Consider the following 21,187-nt stretch of genomic DNA (forward strand, 5'->3'; position numbering starts at 1 on the left):
CTCTAGTGAGGAAGTTTGAAGTTGCAGGTGGACAAACATGGCATTTCTGTGGAGCCAAGTGGCCCACCGCAGCCTTCGCAAAGCTACATATTGGAGAATCCTGCTTCATCCCTTGCTTTGCAAGAATTACAAAGACAGGCTTATCCGCGTGACATTTTGGGGTTAGTGGTGGTAGAGGCTGACTTCCATCTAACGAAACACACTTCCCTCTAGGGACTAAGAGTCTTGGCAGGAAAACACACCCAAGGTGGAATTTGGAAAGCCCGTTGAAGTTGTTTGCCCCCTCAGTCTACTTTAGGTAATGTCCTTTTCTCTTGGGGAAACCATTTTTTAGAGGGGATGGATATGGAGGAAAAAAAAACTCCTGAAACCTCAAAACTCCCCTGGAGACCCATGTGTTTTACATAGCACCGAAAACTTGGAAAGGCTTCTTTCAGTGCTGACTTGGAAAAAAACAATTATAGAAGTTTGGACAATGGTTATTTGACAAATAAATTCGCCAAAATTCTTTAGAGAAGGAAAAGTCTAAAATCATCTTGGGGAAGGGCTGGAAGATGGGAGACTTGCCTTTTCAGCCTGGCTTATTTATTTAAAAATGTGTCCTGTGGCAGGGGTAGGGGGATATATCCTGGGTAGGCTTTTTAGAACAAATTGGCTTTAAAGATGAATGCATTCAGGTCACAATTTGGAATCTGGAGGAAGAGGATAGATTTTTCCATAAATGATGTGGAGATCGCCAACTAACCATTTGGAAGAAAATAGGGTTAATGATCAACCTCCCGGGATAGATCAGAATAAATTTCAAAGATTAAATATTTACACGTTTAACAAAAAAGGAGTCATAAAAGCAAGAGACAAAAACATAGGTGATTGTTTCTGTAACCTTGGTGGCAAGAAAGGTTTTTCTCAGCATAACACCGGTATGCTTGTGAGAGAGAAAAAAAAGACTGATAAATTATATAAAATTTTTAGAAGTAAAAAATGATCATAAACACAATGAAAAGGTAAGTGATAGCTCAAGTATTTGAAACATACCAGTTTCTGTAAAGATCTCTTAGAAAACACTTGGGAGGGGCGCCTGGCTGGCTTAGTCGGTGGAACATATGACTCTTGATCTCAGGGTAGTGAGTTCGAACTCCACACTGGACATAGACATTACTTACAAAATAAAATCTTGAAAAGAAAAAAAAAAATAGGGGCACCTGGGTGGCTCACAGGGCTAAAGCCTCTGCCTTCGGCTCAGGTCATGACCTCAGGGTCCTGGGATTGAGCCCCACATCAGGCTCTCTGCTCCTTGGGGAGCCTGCTTCCTCCTCTTTATCTGCCTGCCTCTCTGCCTACTTGTGATCTCTGTCTGTCAAGTAAATAAATAAAATCTTAAAAAAAAAAAAGAAAAGAAAAAAAAAATAGAGAACACTAGCAAAAGCAAACAATCTAATTGGTCCCTCGCACGTATTGACACCCTTTCTCATAGGCTTGGCAATCATGCCTTTCCCCTGGGCTGGAGGGGATCACTGTAAGTCTTCGTGAGGTTGACCTGGACTCTGATCAACCCTTTCCTGCAGTTCCTGCTCGTATTCCACAAGGCTGCGGCGGGGGAGCTGGAGGAGGACAGCGGGCTGATGGCGCTGGCCAAGCTCTCCGAGATCGATGTGGCCCAGGAGGGCGTCAAAGGTGCCAAGCACTTCTTTGAAGCCAAGGTGGGTGTTTCCTTCTTGTGCAGGACGGTCTTCCGTCCCTTCACCCTGCCCGACACGAGCTCCCAGTCAGTGATTGCTTCATTCGCTCGCCCAGGACAAGCAGAACAGCAGTAGCTTAAGTGCGTATATCATGTGTGATTGAAGAGGAACGAGTGTATCTGCGTGCAGTCTGAAAACAAAAAGCAAGATGGGAAAACAATTAGATGGCACGTGCGTGCGTTCCATCCTGGTTTCTGATTCAAATGGGTTTGCTGATACGAGGTTCCAGACCTCCCAGAAGAACTCCCTGCAGCTCTGCCCCGAGCTGCAGTTGAATTAATGGAGCAATTTCCTGTAACTTTATGTCTTAAGTGCCTGTGTGTGAACGAGCAAACAGTGGGGCCAGAGGAGGGAGCCCCGGTGGCCTGCCCCCTGCCCGAGTTTGAACCAGTATTTGCTCCACTGACAGTGATGTAGGGGGTTGGGAAGCAGTCTCCAGTGCATGGCTCCAGTGCATGGCTCCAGAGCCTTTCTGGCTGCTTCCATTCATTCACACGTTCATCCCGTCATCAGACACTTACGGAGAGCCTACCCCTGGCTGGGTGCTGTCATTTTCATTTCCCCAGAGCACACCTGTAGAAAGAGACATCAGAGAGCCTTCCAAATCCCCAGTCAGCCAGAATGGTGCAGTGGGGAGGGCTGCCTGGCGTCAGGTCCTGCCTCCTCCACTGACCCTTTTACCACTCTGTGCCTTAGTTTTCTCATCTGTACAGTGGAGGCGATAACAGGATGACCGTGAGGATTAAATGAGCTCACATATAGAAAGTGTTTAGGGGCACCTGGGTGGTTCAGTCGGTTAGGCATCTGCCTTTGCCTCGAGCATGATCCCAGCATCCTGGGATCCAGCCCCACGTCAGGCTCCCTGCTCAGTGGGGAGTCTGCTTCTCCCTCTCTTTTTGTAACTCTCCATGTTCACGCTCACTTTCTTCCTCAAATAAATCAAATCTTAAAAAAGAAAAAAAAAAGTGTTTAGCGAGTGCCTGGCTCACTGTGAGCACTGGGTACGTGATAGGAGCTGTTGGGACTCCCTCCCATCCCAGATGGAAGCCAGCCTCTTGGGGAGTGATGGCTTATTCCAGGAGCTTGCCCAGAAACGCAGTGTCCCTGGCAACCATCCTGGCCGTGCTCGCCCCCGAGTAGGACTGGCTCCTTGCATTCCATGATGCTGCTTGGAGACAGGGTCGATCATCGTTCTGCCAGTATGCAGACTGTGAGTCATGGTGAACCCCTGACACCAGAGTTCCTCCTGCTGTCATCTGAGAACTTGGGATAGGCCAGCCACTCATGGCATCTTCAATGCCAGCATTCTGTGTCTAATCCTGAAAGTGGTTTGGCCCTTCCTTCATCACTTAGCATTGATTCAACACAGCTCTGGGGATGCCAGGCACAGTAAACTCTGGAAATACAGCTCCTTCACAAGGAGCTAGTAGACAGAACTTTTGCCTTCCCCAGGACGGCGCACATAGTCTCATGAGGAAAACAAATTCTCAGCCTTGAAAGAGAAGGAATAGAGAGGAGGGGTGGATGGGTTCTGGAAGGATGGGTCCTCTCTAGTCATCACCCGATAAGCCAACACTTGGAGATCTTTGGGTGATGGCTGTGGGCAGGGGCCTGACATTGAGACCCAAGTTTAGCATGACACTTTTTGGGCCACTGCTGCAGCTCAGCAAACCATGCTCTTGTTAAAAGTCTGCACGAAGGGGCACCTGGGTGGCTCAGTGGGTTAAGCCGCTGCCTTCGGCTCAGGTCATGATCTCAGGGTCCTGGGATCGAGTCCCGCATCGGGCTCTCTGCTCAGCAGGGAGCCTGTTTCCTCCTCTCTCTCTCTGCCTGCCTCTCTGCCTACTTGTGATCTCTCTCTGTCAAATAAATAAATAAAATCTTTAAAAAAAAAGTCTGCACGAAGTCTCTGGAAACCACGAAGGATCTTATGACCCGACTCTGATCCTTGTTCTGGCCTTCCTTGCCGCTCAAGCACATTTCTTCAGATACTGCCATGACTTTTCACCCCTGGGGCCTCGTGCCTGCTACTTCCTTTCCCTGAAATACCCAACCCAAAGGCCCATTTCTGGAAAACTCTATTCCTTTCATGATAGGCATGGAGCCTGCTTGAAATCCTCTCTCTCCCCTTCCCTCTGCTCCTCCCCTATTCTCAGACATTTTTGGTGAGAGTGTAGAAATGGTCCCAGCTTTAGGGACAGCATTTTGGGGCTGGCTGTGAGTGCTTTGTATCATTTACTTATGGGATTCTGCCCCTAGGATTCTATCCCTTAGAGGCACTCATGCAAATAAATGTAGATGTGTCACAGGGATTTTATACAGCATCAATAGAGAAAAGTTGGAATCAACCAAAGCTTCCATTATCAGGGAATCGAGTCCCTGGTGGCACGCCCGCCCGTTTGCACACTCTGAGTATGAACAGATGTACGAAACAAAGGAAGCAGAACATTATGTTTACAGCCCAATTTTGTTAAATACTAAATCCAACCTGGCTAATTACATATCTGAGTATTAGTAATAGCTATGACTGACCAAGGGACTGCTTTTTTATATTTTTGGAATGTTTTATAAGGTGCGTGCACAATTTTTATAAAGAAGAGAAAAGATGAAAAGAATAGCAATGAAATGTTTTGAACTTGTCTGTCTGCCTCCGCAACCCAGACTCAAAGGCAGAATGGGTGTGTTATCTTTGTAATTACAGACCTGGCACGTAATGGCCCTCAATAAATGTTTGCATGAATGACGAGTCGAGGGAATCATCACTCAGATTTGGGAGAGGGCCATAGAGGAGCTGACATTGGCAACAGATGTTCAGAGATGAATGGGGATTCACCTTGTAATCAAGGAGGGGAGGGCGTTCCTGCCGTGGGAACCCAAGCACAAAGGCTCTGAGGCACGGAGGGTAACAAATGTTGGGAGGCTGGCCCCCAGTCCATACCGGATCCAGGTGCACGGAGAGCTCCCCTGAAGGTGGCCTCTCCAGCCTGCTGACCACCAGACCAGAAAAATCTGCAGACCAGCTTCTTGGGTCTCCTCCCCTCCCGCCCCCGAAGACCTACTTGGGATTTCCCAGGGTAGGGCCCCGGAAAACGTGGAGCATAATGGGCTCTGCACAGCCTTGCCAGGGAACCACGGCAGCAGGTGTGGGGGGCCCTCTGGGGGCCTCTACCTGACCAGTGCTGGGCACTGGGGAGAGGCTGGAGTCAGGGAGGCTTCCACAGATGTCCGGAGAATTGTAGGTCCGTTGAGGGTAGTGAGTGGGGATGGGGAGAGAGAATCCCAAAGGAACTAGCAGTCTCAGTATGTAGGAGTGCCGTGCTGGGAGGTGAATAGTAAGATGTTCCACCAGGGGGCGCCTGGGTGGCTCAGTGGGTTAAAGCCTCTGCCTTTGGCTCAGGTCCTGATCTCGGGGTCCTGGAATCCATCCCCGCACTGGGCTCCCTGCTCAACGGGACGCCTCCTTCCCCCTCTCTCTCCACCTACGTCTTTGCCTACTTGTGATCTCTCTCTTTCTCTCTGTCAAATAAATACAATATTTTAAAAAGTATTCCACCAGAATGAGTCTTGTGGAGCTGTGTAGAGAGGGATTGATGATATTTTAAAAATAGAGACAGGGACACACCCCTCCTGTGGGAGTGGTTTGAGGAAGGGGATGGCAGGCACTTTGGTTTGAAGGACACTGTGGGGGCGCCTGCCTGGCTCAGTCAGAAGAGCCTGTGACTTTTGATTTCAGGGTCATCAGCTGGAGCCCCGTGTTGGTGTAGAGATCGCTTAAATAAATTTAAAAAAAAAAAAGAAGAAAACGGAGGGCACAGTGTTTGTTGTAAAGTCTCATTCGTGCCCTGTGGGACAGAACTTGGTCACACCTGCATTGGAGAGTCCAAAATGCCTTTCTTCCTAGGGACCCACGTGTCTGATTATAATTCTGCTGCTAGGAAGAATGGGGATGCTAGATACTGAGGGTCGTGGAGTGATCTTTTCACACATGTTCGTTGCCACACCAAGCACTGACAGGAGCTGGGATACCATTACCCTGACTGGGCTTTCTTCTGGAGTCAGGGTGGGGTGCGTCTCCATAGACCCTTGGGGCGTGCACCAGGGGACCGTCTTGGAGGAGGAGAGAAGGGGGAAATGAACACTTCACAGACACCCGACGACACAGACAAGGGGAGCCGCCTTCACAAGATCCAAGTACCACCTCAAGATTTCGAGGAGACTGACTGTGGGGAAGGAAGTGAGCAGAGATAACAAGAAAACCCAGGGGGAAAATGCCATTTTGGAGGACAGGAGCACTTTCAGGAAGAGGTGAAGTCAGATGAGGCCAGGGTGGGGGTGTTGGCTCTGGCAAGTGGGTCATTGGAGACTTTTGAGAGAGCAGGTTCCTTAGTGGAGGGCAGATAGCAGTAGGGTAAGAGGTGAGTGGGAACTGGGGAGAAACAGCTTGACTTTTTTGTGTAGATGGCTGGCAGAGGAGGTCTAGATAAAGTGGAAATGGAACGGTAGCTTGGAATCAGATAACTTTTTGTTTTTGTTTTTAATCTAGAGTAGACCGGTGTTTTTAGAACCCAGGGAAGTGGTCCCCAGAGAAGGAAACATGATGAAGACACAGAGTGGGGTGATTGGCGAGAAAGCACTCACAGACCATAGAATCAAGGAGACTTTTTTAAAAAAAGATTTTATTTATTTATTTGCCAGAGAGAGGGCACAAGCAGAGGGAGAGCAGCAGGCAGAGGGAGAAGCAGGCTCCCTGCTGAACAGGGAGGCTGATGCAGGGCTTGAATCCTGGACTCTGAGATCATGACCGGAGCTAAAGGCAGACGCTTAACAACTGAACCACCCAGGCGTCCCAACTTTTTTTTTTAAGATTGTATCTATTTGAGAGGGAAAGTGAGAGAGCACAAGCAAGGGGAGGGGCAGAGGGAGAGGGAGAAGCAAACTCCCCGTGCTAAGCAGGGCTCGAATCTAGGACCCTGAGATCATGACCTGAGCTGAAGGCAGATGCTTAACTGACTGAGCCACCCAGGCACCCCAAGAGGTAGCTTTTATAGTGGAGAAGAAGGACCCCAAGTGAGGGAGTTGCAAAGGCCCCTACGCCTCTGACCTGGCCAGCAGTAGTGGGCAGGTGGACCTTAGGTTCATGTCTTATCTAACACATGGGAGGGGAAGAGGTGGTAGCATCCCACTCTGCAGAGGAGAACACTGAGGCTTAGACAGTGGTTTGTTGGTGAATGTTTAGCAACTGGCTCTCTGAACAGAGTATGCATATACATATATCCGTATGTTTTTATAAATTTTAATGATATAAATGATAGATAGCACACAATTTGCAAATAATAAAGTGTACACTACTTTTATTATAAATTCCACATGGTCTGTTGATTATCAAAGAATGTTTCCTTAATTTTTTCTGGGCTCTGGGTCCATTGCCAGCCTATGGTTGCAACTGAGAGAAGAATCTAGGTCCTACATGAGTGTTAGTTGATACTTTGTTTAACTTAATTCATAAGAAAAAGTGAATGGAACTCAATTTCATTCATTCCTCAATGATGTGAGCAACTGTTTTGCCGAATTTTTAAGAAGATTTTATTTATTTATTTGAGAGAGAGAAGAGAGAGCGCATGGGTTGTGGGAGCAGAGGCAGAGGGAGGAGCAGGCTCCCCGCTGAGCAGGGAGCCCCATGTAGGCTCCACCCCAGGACCCTGGGATCATGCCCTGAGCCAAAGGCAGATGCTTACCACCTAAGCCACCCAGGTGCCCCCCTTGCCAAATTTGGTAATAGTTTTCAATACTAGAAGAATATTCTGTAAAATTCTTTGGAGCTCTAAAATGGTATAAAGGCTATAGATACTACACATTTTTCAGCTTAATCTACATTTTTAACGTTCCCATTACTTTCTTTAGAAAAGATTGTGAATGAAACAATAGATCAAACCCTGCTTTGTAGCACTTTGTTGGGTTCCGTAAATACCCCTGGGGGTGGGGGTTGCTTTCAAGCTTCCAACAAGATGTTGCCAAAGGTGGATTTGTAAGTAGCATTATCCATTGTTGCCCACCTGGAACAGAAACAGACAGCCTACAAAACAGAAAGAATAAAATGTAGCAAGATAATTAGGAAGCAATGACTTTGTAATATGTATTTCTCTTTTTTCTAATCTAATTATAGATTTATATAATCTAACTTCTAGTATTTTTTTTTTAATTTTTAACACTTAACAGCCAGCTCGTAAAATTCCTGAAAACCAAACAAGGAAAAAAAAAAAAAAAAGGTGAAGGAGGGGAGGTGTTGGAGCTAGACAAAGGGACCTGAGGTCCAAGTTTTCAGCCTGAATCCAGGGACAGTGGTTAATGAGAGTCAGCGTGAGCCGAGCTCTACTGTAGGCAACTAAATCTGTCTTCTAGTGACTCCAGTGTAGGGAGCTGGAAGAGACAGAGCAGGGCCTCAAGTGCTTACGAAATACCTGGGAAATTTGGAAAACATAATTTCCTGGTCCCTACCCCTATGCGGTTGATTCTTTCAGAGGTATCCTGTGTTCAGACACAGGCCCCTGTGCAGTACAGGGAGAATGTAGGAAGGAATGTTACTATTTTTCATTGAGATGTGAGAGTCTGCATTGTGTCACCAAGGAGGTAATGGATTGAAAACCAGAGAGGATAGGATAAAGAGCATTGTTGGAAATAGATAAATCTCAGCTGCACTGGCAGAGAAGTAGAACATACAAGGAGACACCCAAACGTTGAAGCTCATGATGGAGAAAAGATGGTGGACCCAGGAACATGCTAGTTAAAAATAGTGAGAGATTTGGGTGCCCCACTGGCTCAGTCAGTAGAAGGTGGAACTGTAGGTTACAGGGATCAAGCCCCATGTTGGCCTTGGAGCCTACCTAAAATTTAAAAAAAAAAAAGCGAGTGGTTAGGACACATTGACTTAAAATCATTAAATATTCAATGAAAGGGAATGCTTTTTTTTTTTTTTTTGTAAATTTGAGATAATATGTGGACAATGTGATGAACTGTAAAAACATTTAGTAAGTTGACTCCCCTCACCCCCCCAAAAAAAAACCCCAGTTAAGTGCTGGGGAATTTAGGGATTAATTCTTCAATGTTACACTTTCTTTTCAATGTCACAAACTAGTTAAAACACACTGAGAAAGATTGTATCACCTCATTCTCTAAAGCCATCATGATTCTGATAACATCAGATAAAAACACATCAGAAAGAATATTAATGTAATGAATATAGCTGTGGGGACCTTAATACATTTGAAGTTTATGTTAAGACTGCAGGGATAAGTTTTAAAAATGTCATCGGTATCAAATATGAAAAATGTGATCATTTTCAGTGAAACATCTCAAAACATTTGGTAAGCTTAATACTCATTCATTGGGCACCTGGGTGGCTCAGTGGGTTAAGCCTCTGCCTTCGTTGGCTCAGGTCATGATCTCAGGGTCCTGGGATTGAGCCCCGCATTGGGGGGGGGGGGTCTCCGCTCAGCAGGGAGCCTGCTTCCCAACCCCCTACCCCGCCCCCCCCCCGCCCCTGCCTGACTCTGCCTACTTGTGATCTCTCTCTTTGTCTCTGTCAAATAAATAAACAAAATCTTTTTTTTTAAAAAACTCATTCATAATAAGACATTTAAAAATACGAAAAGAGGGGGCGCCTGGGTGGCTCAGTGGGTTAAAGCCTCTGCCTTCGTCAGCTCAGGTCATGATCCCAGGGTTCTGGGATCGAGTCCCACATCGGGTTCTCTGCTCTGCAGGGAGCTTGCTTCCCTTCCTCTCTCTCTGCCTGCCTCTCTGCCTACTTGTGATCTCTGTCTGTCAAATAAATAAATAAAATCTTTAAAAAAAAAATACGAAAAGAGGGGCACCTGGATGGAGACAGTTAAGCATCTGACTCTTGATCTCAGCTCAGGTCTTGATCTTAGGGTCATGAGTTCAGGCTCCATGTTGGGCTCCATCCATGCTGGGCATGGACCTACTTAAAAAAAAATAGTTAGGGGTGCCTGGGTGGCTCAGTTGGTTGAGCATCCTGCTCTTTTTTTTTTTTTTTAAGATTTTATTTATTTATTTGACAGAGAGAGATGACAAGCAGGCAGAGAGGCAGGCAGAGAGAGAGGAGGAAGCAGGCTCCCTGCTGAGCAGAGAGCCCGATGTGGGGCTCGATGTGGGGCTCGATCCCAGGACCCTGAGATCATGACCTGAGCCGAAGGCAGCGGCTTAACCCACTGAGCCACCCAGGTACCTCAGAGAATCCTGCTCTTGATTTCAGCTGAGGTCATGATCTCCGGGCTGTGGATGGGCCTGCATTGAGCTCTGTGCTGGGGGGCGGGTAGGGAGTGGGGAGTCTGCTTCCCCTCTCCCTCTGCCCTCCTCCCCACTCACGTGCATGGTTACATTCTCTCTCTCTCTCAAATAAATAAATCTCTTAAAATATACATGAATCTTTTAAAAAATAAAAATATGAAAAGAATGTGCTTAGTCAACATAATGGAATATTTTCCTCAATGTCAAGGCATTCTGTAAGCAGTAATATTAAATAATGTAGTGCAGGTGCAGTAATTAAATCAGTGGAACAGGATAGAAAACAGTAAAAACAGACCTTCATGTGGGAATTTAGTACATACAAAGATAATTTTCAAATCAGTGGGAAAATGATGGACTATTTGGTAAAAGGACATTGAGAAAATTGGCTCTCCACTTAGGAAACTGAGATAAAATCCTTATAATTGATAATATTCCTTCACTAACATACAGTGTAGGTGACTTTAAGAGCTGAATAGGAAAGTAAAACCAGAAAAATAGGAGAGGAAAATGGGTTTAGAGCCCTGGAATATAGAAGACCTTAAACATGACTTAAGAGAGAAAAGCCTTGGGGAGCCTGGCTGGCTCAGTTAGTAGAACATGTGACTCTTGTTCTTGGGGTCTTGAGTTCAAGCCCCACCTTGGGTGTGGAGCCTGCTAGGAGGGAGAGATAGACAAAAGCCAAAATGGAAGTGGTTGAAGATTATGATGATAACAAAATTTAAATATTCCCATGGCCTCAGATAACCTTGAAGTTAGACAAGCAAAAGACTAAGTAACTGAAAAATATGTAACAAGGGACTAAGTCTAAATTTGTAAAGAATGGAGAAGTGGGAAACCCCAGGGATAGGGGTAATTCAGCAAAAAGGAAATAAGGTGCCAGGTTTGTGGGTTTTTTCCCCTATCAGATTGGCAAACAGGAAAAAGGTTACTGATAAACGTTGGCGAGGCTGTGGGGAAATGAGTACTCAACATTCCATGATGGTGGGGGTGTAAATTGGAACAGCTACTTTGGAGAGCAATTTGGCAATCTTTACTAAAATAACGTGCACACCCAGCGTGTTTGGGAATTTTACCAAATTGATGAGAGACTAGTGGGGGGCAGGGGAGGAATCAGTTCCAGAATACAGGGTTTTAAGATGGATGTATCTGATAATGATATTATTACAGATAAAAGTTTAAAGAATTGGCACTAAATCCCATTCACAACATCCCCCAAAACACATAATACTCGGAAGTCAATTCAGAATGATTGATCTATTGTAAAGGTATCCATTTGCCACTGGCACAATGAGGCAGTTGGAATCAGAATCCCAGCAGGGAGTTCATTGGTTTTGGTTTTTGTTTTCTCCCCCTAGAACAAAACAATATTATTGTGAAATGTAAGGTTGACATGGGAGTGGGTAATAGGCAGGATATGAAACAGTGTCCGGGAAAAGAAGTGAAGTAGAAAGACCAGCCCTGGCAGTAGAACCATGTATATAACACAGGGGCAGATGAAGGATGGCATCATCAGTAGTGGACTGAGAGAACTTGTGAAAACAAGTCTTTGCTTTGGGGGATGAGGGGGTCCTGCCCCGCAGCAGGACTGGGTTCCCGTGTCACACGGCTTTAGCCAGCTTGAGTTCTGTTAGATGAGCTGCTCCATCTCCCAAGTTTCTCCTCCTCTCCCTCAGTCTATTGGTTTGTGTTTGCCATTTCTCTGCAGGTCCAAGCTTTGTCCTGTGCCAGTAAGTTTGAAGCTGAGCTAAAAGCCGAGCAAGATGAGCGGAAGCGGGAGGAGGAGAAGAGGAGGCTCCGCCAAGCTGCCTTCCGGGAGCTCAAGGCTGCTTTCAGCACATAGTCAAGTAACCTTGACCTCCATCCACACAGTGCCTCACAGATGCCCCTGAGAGAGCTGGCTGGGCACCCTCACCCCTGCCACGCCCACCCCTACCCAGCCTCCACACCCACCACCCAGTGCAAACTCCACAGCCTCATGGGGGGGCAGGAGAGGCTCTCATCCCTGTGTGGGAGGGGCTCCCACAGGGTCCCAGGGTCCTTGCTTCTCTTTCCTGCCCTCCTTCCTGTGTAGCCAGATTGTGCCTCTACTTGGCAGTTTGTACTTTTTCCTTGTCCCTTTGCCACTTTGTATCAGAGAGTGTTAATTTGTGCAGATATTTCTTTCTTTGATGGTCCTCAGAGGAGATAGTCCCTGGAGGGCTCTGATGTTAATGTTACCCCCATTTTCTTGGGTGATTCTCTGCCCCTCTCCTCTCTGGGTCCTCCCCACCCCCGACCCTCGCTTTGTTTCTTATCCAACTTCCCTGTTTCCATTCTGAGCCTGATTCTGCCAGTTGCTTTTGCGTCTTCTGTCTTTTGATGATGGTGAGGTTGAAGGCAAGCCAGGCTGGGCCACTGCCTGTCCCCTCTTCAACAGGGGGAGTGGCATGCTACTGAGGTGACAAAACAGTAGAAAAATAGAATATTCTGTTCCTTCCTATCACCTGTCTCCTGTCTCTTAGCATTCCCCACGGACCCACCCTCTTCAGTCCTCCTCCCTTCGTGTCTTCTCATTTCAGCCTTTCCTCATACTCTTAAATACTGTGCAACTTACCTGTAAGAATAGGAAAATAATCAGAAGTGATATTAATGCATAGAAGAATCCCTGTTAAGTCTGACTATGCAAATTCTAATCCAGCAGACCCCTACCTTCCCAAGTGACAAATCCAGAGCTTTTCAAAATCCCAAGGTCATGACCGTGCTCATCTGGCCAGTTTCCAGCTTTTGCTCCCAAGATGTCGAGGTGATGCTGTTCTTACCCTCCGTGCAAATTTTCATGTTAGGTGTTTTGGGGATGGCTCGCAAATACCAGGGGTTTGCTGTATTTTTACAAATACTTCCTAGCGTCATATTTATTACTTCTCTTTTGTAACTGCTGTCTTTACCACAGGAAAACATCTGCATTTCTACTTTACAGCTGTCTCTTTTTAAATAAACTGTGCAAGTGGACTTTGCCATCACAGCCATGTGCTTCTAGTCTTCTTCGATTTGGAGGGAGAGAGGAGGACACTTTTTGCAGGGGCCACACCCAGCCCAGGCTCCTGTTTGACACCAACTCCTGGGAGTAGAGTTAGAAGTGGTAACTAGAGGGACGCCTGGGTGGCTCAGTGGGTTAAGCATCTGCCTCCTGCTCAGGTCATGATCCCAGGGTCCTGGGATTGATTCCCACTTCGGGCTCCTTGCTCAGCGGGGAGCCTGCTTTTCCCTCTGCCTGCCACTTCCCCTTCTTGTGCTCTCTGTTCACTCACTCGCTCACTCTCTCTGACAAATAAATAATAAGATCTTTTTTAAAAAGGAGAAAAGGAGTGGTAACTAGAGAGTCAGCTTTCCTCAGGGGCATTCTATATACTGAGGTTGTGAGTCTGCCGCTCTTCCCCTTCTCATCACTGAGGACTCTCTCAGCCACAGGTAAAATCTGAAGCTTAATTTCTCTTGCTTCCTAGATCCCTTGAAACTCTGATGAGGGCCAATGAGCCCTCCCACCTTCCTATGTAGATTCTGGGGCATTAGGGATCTGAGTAAGAACCTCTCTCCAAAGAGAACACCCATAGCTCCCCAGGGAGGATCATTGCGGGTTTTTTGGTTTTTTTTTAAGATTTTATTTATTTATTTGATGGACAGAGATCACAAGTAGGCAGAGAGGCAGGCAGAGAAAGAGAGGAAGGGAAGCAGGCTCCCTGCTGAGCAGAGAGCCTGATGCGGGGCTTGATCCCAGGACCCTGGGATCATGACCTGAGCCGAAAGCAGACGCTTTAAACCACTGAGCCACCCAGGTGCCCCGTCATTGCGGTTTTTGCCCCAAAACCAAGACTTATGATTCTTTGGCATCATTTTTCCAGGTAGGGTCACCCTCCAGCCTCCCTACGTGAGGAAGTGGGCACAAAAAAGAGATGGAGACGCTCTGACCATAACAATCCAGGAAACGTGCTTCTTGGCATTTTCTCAAACGAGCTGGGAACCTCTCTCTGTCTACACAAAATGTAGAATGTTTGCCATGAATGTTTCTAGCAGCTATTTCTTAAAACTTGGGAGCATCCAAAATGCTTTCCAGTAGGTGAATGGATAAACAGGTCCATCAGTACAACGAGATACTAATTCAGCCATGAAAAGAAATACTAACAATGAAAAAAACTGAGCTGTCAAGTTACAGAACGATGGAGGAAACTTAACATGCTTAGTGCTAAGTGAAAGAAGCCAGTCTGGGAAGTTTACACATGGTATGATTCCAACTATGACATCTGGAAAAGGAAACTACGAAAACTGAAGTTAAAAAGTCGGTTTGAGGGATGCCTGGGTGGCCCAGTGGGTCAAAGCCTCTGCCTTCAGCTCAGGTCATGATCCTGGGGTCCTGAGATCGAGCCCCAAGTTGGGCTTTTCACTTGGCGGGGACCCTGCTTCCCTTCCTCTCTCTGCCTGCCTCTCTGCCTTCTTGTCATCTCTGTCAAGTAAATAAATAAAATCTTAAAAAAAAAAAAAAAAGCTTGAGAGGGAAAGGGGGCAGGATGAATAGGTGGAACATGGGGGATTTTAGTGGTCCTGTAGTGATCCTCTAGAGGTCGTAACACATTTGTCAAAACACAATGCACAACACTAAAGAGCATGCCCTAATATAAACTATGGGTTTTACTTGATGATAAGATATTATTACGGCGCATCAGCTGTAACAAACATAGCACACTAATGCCAGGTGTTAGTAATGGGAAGGGGGAGGTGCAGGGAGAAAGATATATGGGAAGTTTATTTTCTCCCAAGTTCTGCAAATCTGAAACTGTGCCTGGGTGGCTCAGTGGGTTGAGTGATTGCCTTCAGCTCAGGTATGATCTCAAGGTCCTGGCGATTGAGTCCCTGTTCAGTATAATTACTTCAAACATCCATTGTCCTCTCTGGACAGCTAAGCCCATGTAAGAGCTAAAAACTTGTGACTGCAAATGATAGAAAATGTAACAGAGAAGAACTGAAGACAAAAAGAACAAATAAGGGGCGCTTGGTGGCTCAGTCGTTGGGCGTCTGCCTTCGGCTCAGGTCATGTTCCCAGGGTCCTGAGATCGAGCCCCACATCTGGCTCCCTGCTCCTCGGGAAGTGGACTTCTCCCTCTCCCACTCCCCCTGCTTGTGTTCCTGCTCTCGCTCTCTCACTCTCTCTCTCTGTCAAATAAATAAATAAAATCTTAAAAAAAAAAAAAAAAGGACATATAATTGGACCATGTAGCTGGAGACCAGGGGTAGGACTTATTTGCCCCACCTTGATCACAGAGTTCTCTAGATGTTGTTCTCTTCATGCCTCTCACCCACAGCTCCCACTTTTCCCCTCTGTGGCCATGGCCATGGCCTTCAATGGTTTTTTTCTGGGTCTCTGCCATGGCCTCCTGGCTGCTTTCCCTGCTCCCATTTGCCCAGACGGGCCACTCTGCAGTTAGGATAACATTGGTTTCTAACATCTCTACTTCAATTTTTGCTTCCCCCACTTTGGGGATCTAGTCCCTACTCACCTGTCCTGTCCCATTGCTTACCCCCTCCTCCCTTCCATCCCTCCTTCCAAACCACTCCCCAGGTACACAGGATACCTAGGGGTTCCTAGAAAGTGGGGTTCCTGAGAGCTAGGCACGACTATTTCCTCCACCTGGCACTCCCTCCCTCCCTTCCCCTGGCAAAGGACTCATTGTTGGTGACTCAGCTCAGGGATTATCTTCAGGAAGCTTTCCTGATGGCCCAGGCTAGGTGAGATGCCCCTTGGGGTTTGTTTCGTTTTTCCCTACTGTGCTCTTTATGACATTATGCAATACCCTTCTTTTCACTTCTCTTCCTCTTTGGACAATCAAATTGAAGGGCAGGAACTCTGCCTTACCCACCGAGGTAGACCTAGCATGCTGCCCGGCCCGTGACAGGCTCCTCTGCCTATTTGTTTCACAAGGACAAAGCGGGTTTGTCGCAGCAGAGATGGGTAAGGACGACCTCTATCACCGATTCAGAGACCTTCTAAACACCCTGACCTGGAAGCCCAGCCTGAGGGAAGAGCTCTGAAAGTGAGGATAGTGGAGATGGTGGGGACATCCTTCTCAATGGAAAAGTGATGAGTCTACTCTCCAAAGGCCCTCCTTTGACTGAGCAATAGGGAAACCCAACAAATCGACAAACCAGTTCTCCCTCTGCCCTGGGGGCTGTGTGACGTAATGGGATTTGGAGTCAGATGGAAGCTAGTAGTTTAGCTTCTCTGATCCTCAGTCCTCCCCCTGTAAAACCCAGATGATGATCATTGACCTGGCCGATTCCAAGCCTGGTACTTATCAGTGCCCAGGACGTGATTGGCTCCCTCTCTGTCTTCCACCTCGTACAACTGCAATCCTGTTTCCTCCTGAGTCTTGGGCAAAGGATCCCAGGCCAGGTTGCCCAGTTCTGGTTGCTGCCTTGGCCCCAAGCGCAGGTGCCCTCTTTCTCGCTTCTCTGTTCTTTTGAGGCTTCTGACCCCACCAGCCTAGGGAGATTCCTGCTCACCTGCCACGCCCCCTGCAGCTGCCACTTGCTGAGCCCTCCAGGCTGGATTGCTGGATCACATGACCCGACATATGTGGCCTTGCCCCTGCTCAGATTTCTGCCTGCTGACCTTGCCTGCCCACCAGACCAGATTCTGGCCACATCTCTGCCTGCGGGGCTGAATTATAGCAACAGTGGTTCCATAGACATCCTCAGGGTTCTGTGCTGGTGAGAGGTCCTGGGGGGCAACTTAGGGTTCTACAACTTAGGGAAGTGCTAAAGATAGACCTTTTCAGGGGTCAGTTTCCCCTACCCTGCATCCTTCCTGAAACCAGTCACTTTCCGTACTCTGTATCATGGGATTGGTAGAGGTGCACAGCTGCTCTTGCCTTCTTGAAAGGCAACTTGGTAGACTGTTAACATTGAAAATTTTAGGAGCACCTGGGTGGCTCAGTCACTGAACTGTCTGCCTTCAGCTCATGATCCCAGCGTCCTGGAATCAGGCCACATGTTATCTTTTTTTTTTTTTTCTCTCTCTCTCTCTCTGTCAAATAAATAAATAAATATTTTTTAAAAAACCTTAAAATTGTATTTATCTTTGCTTTAATGAATCATTCCGTAACTTAGTAGCTTAACACAGTAATTAACATTTACCATCTCATGCAGTCTCTGAGGGTCAGGAATTCAGAGGCAGTTTACCAGGTGGTTTGAGCACAGTGTCTCTCTTGAGGCTGCAAAACATCAGTGGGAGGGGCAGTCATCTGAGGCTCATGAGGGGCTGGAGGATCCCCTTTCGAGAGGGCTCCATCATAGGGTTCCCAAGATGCTGCTACCTGTTGGTCAGAGGACTGAGTCACTTGTTACATGAACCTCTCCACCGGGCTGTTTGAATGTCCTCACAACATGGCAGCTGGCCTTCCTCAAACAGGGATACAAGAGACCAGAGATCAGCCACATTGTCTTGGCTCAGGTCATGATCCCGGGGTCATGGGATCAAATCCCACATTGGGCTCCCTGCTTAGCCAGATGCCTTCTCCCTCACCCTCTCCCATGGTTTGTGTTTCCTCTCTTGCTGTCTATATGTCAAATAAATAATCAAAGCCTTTAAAAAAATAAAACACAAAAAACCCTCTAGCTTCAGGGGCGCCTGGAGGCCCATTTGGTTGAGCATCTGCCTTCAGCTCAGGTTATGACGCCAGGGTCCTGGGATCGAGCCCCACATCGGGTTCCCTGCTCTGCAGAGAGCCTGTTTCTCCCTCTGCCTACAGCTCCCCTTGCTTGTGCCCTCTTTCTGTCAAATAAATAAGTAAATAAAATTAATCTTAAACCCCCAAAAACCTAGTTTCAGAAGTCACACTCTGGGGGTGCCTAGCTGGCTCAGTCGGTAGGGTATACAAGTTTTAAAAAAATATATTTTATTTATTTTTTTACTTGACAGAGAGAGAGAGAGAGAGCACAAGCAGGGGGAGAGGGAGAAAAGGGCTCCCCTCTGAGCAGGGAGTACTATGTGTGGCTCACACCCAAGACTCTGGGATCGTGACCTGAGTGGAAGGTAGATGCTTAACCAATGCAACCACCCAGGCGCCCAAACAGGGGTGTATTTAGAGTGATACTCATTACTGCCTTGCTTGTCATAGCAAAACTGCTGGAAACAATCAGGATGTCTATCAGCAGGGGTCGATTAAGTGTATTATGGTACAGACATGTAAATGAACACAGCTAGGGAGTCATTTAAAACATGTGGAGGATGCCAGGGGGTACTGTTTCTTGGAAAAAGGTTAGGGTCAGAGCAGCAGGCATAGAGCTTTTGTTTTGTTTGTTTTACAAGAGAGATACAAAATCATGGTTCTGCCCACGCAGACTAAGGTGCATGAGGTCAGAGATCAAGTGGATTTGGGGCAACCATCATATTCTCAGCACTTGGGGGTGCTGAGAATGGAGAAGGACATCATATTTGTCTATGCATCCAAAGCTTTGGGGGAAGCCATACCCGAACGTGTGACCTCAGTAGGGGACAACCTGAGGGTCTTGAATAGGACTTGGGGGGATTTAAATTTTCTTCTTTATATGTGTTTGCATTCTAAAAATATAAAAACCATAAGCATGTATTGCTTTACTGCTATTTATAACAGTTAGTGAAAAAGAGAGGAGACTGTCTGGCCACCATGAAACTGAGAAGGGCAGTTTGTACATCCGTGTGGGAACCCTCTGGGACAGCTGCAGTATGAAATCCTAAATATGCATAAGAGTCAAGAGAAAACAGGAAAAAAAAAAAAACCATTTTGGGACATGTTACGGGACATTTATGTGAAAGGATACATTTATTTTATTACATTCCAAGACAGATTATTATGATTTAATTTTCTTGGTATACATCTGAAGGTTAGAAATGAGAGTAGAATTTAAAATATGCAAGTACTTTTATAATAAAAATGTTTTCAAACATAAAAATGGATCTGTTTCCATAGTTATCTGAGCAGCATTTCCCTGACGTTTGCTCAGCTCTCTGGCTCTGTATCTTCCCCCACTCTCTTACGTGTGTTTTCCCTTTGGTTTTCAGTTATGAATGTAACAGTTTTAGTTAGGGTCCCAATCTGGGTGGCCATTGCTCTCTTCACCAACAAATCCATCCTCCCTTTTCATCCACTTCCAAACTTCTGCCTCCTCCCTTCCCTATCTCCTACTCTTTCCTTATATTCTATTCTCCTGCTCTGTAGACCATTCTACTCACCAAATTCAATTCCCCCCACCCCAGACTCCTTGACCATCTTGTAGATTGGGCCCTGCCAATCAATTTCTTCCTGCCTCTGTTCTGAGACTGGCTCCTGCTCCTAACCTGGTCCTACCTGTAACTTTTCTCTGCCACCAGCTGCGTGTTTTCCTCCCAAGAGTCTTTCTTATCTCCTTTTGTTTCCTTTCTGCAATTTGCTGGTTGTAGGTGATAACCCACAATTTCAAAGATATCCTCTCTATGGAGGACTCTCAGATCTGTAGCTCAGACCCCTGAAACTTCAGTTGGGGCTGTTGTGGGGGGGAGCTACATGGACCACTCCTTGTAGTCTAGGCTTCTTCACAGAACGGCGACCTCAGACCATTTGGATCTATTATCTGGGAGCTCTTTGCTTCAAAAGAGACTGTTTTAGCAAGTAAGGTAGAAGCTCTGTCACCTTTGTGATCTAGCATTGGAAGTCACCTCCTTTTACTTTTGCCATATTCTATCAGTTATATATAATAGCCCCAGAGGAAGGGAATTAGATTCTACCTCTAGAGAGGGTAGTGGCAAGGTTGGAGAGGGGTATATTGGATGGACAATATTGGTGTTGCCATTTTTAGAAAAATACAATCTATGGCAGTGGATCCACCAGTATTTGTTACATACTAAACTACTAAACTTGCTTCTGGTTAAACTCCGTACTCTTTCCCCCCTCCCCCCGTCCCCCAGTGATCTATTATTATTAACCTTCTCTGTTTCTATCAATGATACAACACGGGTGAAACTTTGTTATTTTCCTAACTAGAGTGGGTATCAGTCTACTGTTGTAACTTTAAAACCACTATTTCATGAAACATTGGAAAAACAGAATGAATACCAGGAGGGGAAGGCACTCTTCCTCAGAGTAGATAATCAAGAATTGATTTGATTCTAGGGGTGCCAGGGTGGCTCAGTGGTTTAAGCCGCTGCCTTCGGCTCAGGTCATGATCTCAGGGTCCTGGGATCGGGTCCTGCATCAGGCTCTCTGCTCAGCAGGGAGCCTGCTTCCCTCTCTCTCTCTCTGCCTGCCCCACATCTACTTGTGATTTCTCTCTGTCAAATAAATAAATAAAATATTAAAAAAAAAAGAATTGATTTGATTCTGTAGGTATTTACTGAGTGTCTACCGTATGCTAGGACAATGTCAGCTGCTGAGGATGTAAAGTCAATTACTCCTTCCCTGTCCTCCTCCCTCTCTTCTCTTCTTTTAGTTTTGGTTCCTGCTCTCTAGAAGCTTTTACTCTGGGGCTAAAAACGTGGCTAAGATGCTCTGAAAAACAGTTGCACAGTTTCTGATAAACTTAAAAACACCACATAACCACTAATCCCATCCTGAGGTATTTATCCAAGTGAATTAAAAGCCTATGTTTGCACAAATACCTGCTTCTGAATATTTATAATGGCTTTATTAATAATCTTCCCAAACTGGAAACAACCCAAATGTCCCTCAGCCCGGGAATGGATAAGCAAATACATGGAATAAAATGCTACTCATGAAGAGAAGGAGAAGGAGGAGGAGGAGGAGGAGGAGGAGGAGGAGACGGACAGAAAACATAACAGTGGTTTAGGGGCCAAGAGTGGGGGTTAGTGCTGACTACAATTGAGGGAACTCTAGTGGATGGTGGGACTATTTTGCACTTTAATTTTAGTGGTATTACACACACCTGTATGCATTTGTCAAAAGTTGCAGAATACCACTACAAATGCTAATTTTACTATATATAAATTATACCTTAATTATACATATATTTAAATTATATCTGACACATATAAATTATATATATAATAAAAAATATATAAAATTACAGACACTGGTGGCACATCATCAGAGAGGTGGAGGGGGCATGACAAGCTGGTTGGGGGCATGGGCTCAGTAATCAGC

General features: G+C 46.2%; 1 protein-coding gene across 1 annotated transcript in view; it reads left to right on the top strand.

The window, feature by feature from the left end:
* Positions 1–13,044, top strand: part of EFHD1 (EF-hand domain family member D1) — a 42,130-nt gene extending 29,086 nt beyond the window's left edge. Inside the window, exons 3-4 of the mRNA XM_004773487.2 lie at positions 1,566–1,700; positions 11,749–13,044. Coding sequence (XP_004773544.1) covers positions 1,566–1,700; positions 11,749–11,883 — 270 coding nt within the window. The 3' untranslated portion in view covers positions 11,884–13,044. The remainder of the gene's footprint in view (positions 1–1,565; positions 1,701–11,748) is intronic.
* The last annotated feature ends 8,143 nt before the right edge of the window (positions 13,045–21,187 follow it).

The sequence above is a fragment of the Mustela putorius genome, unplaced genomic scaffold (genome assembly GCF_011764305.1).
Source record: "Mustela putorius furo isolate JIRA1106 unplaced genomic scaffold, ASM1176430v1.1 tig00000275_pilon_pilon_pilon, whole genome shotgun sequence".
In the NCBI taxonomy this organism is placed as follows: Eukaryota; Metazoa; Chordata; class Mammalia; order Carnivora; family Mustelidae; genus Mustela; species Mustela putorius.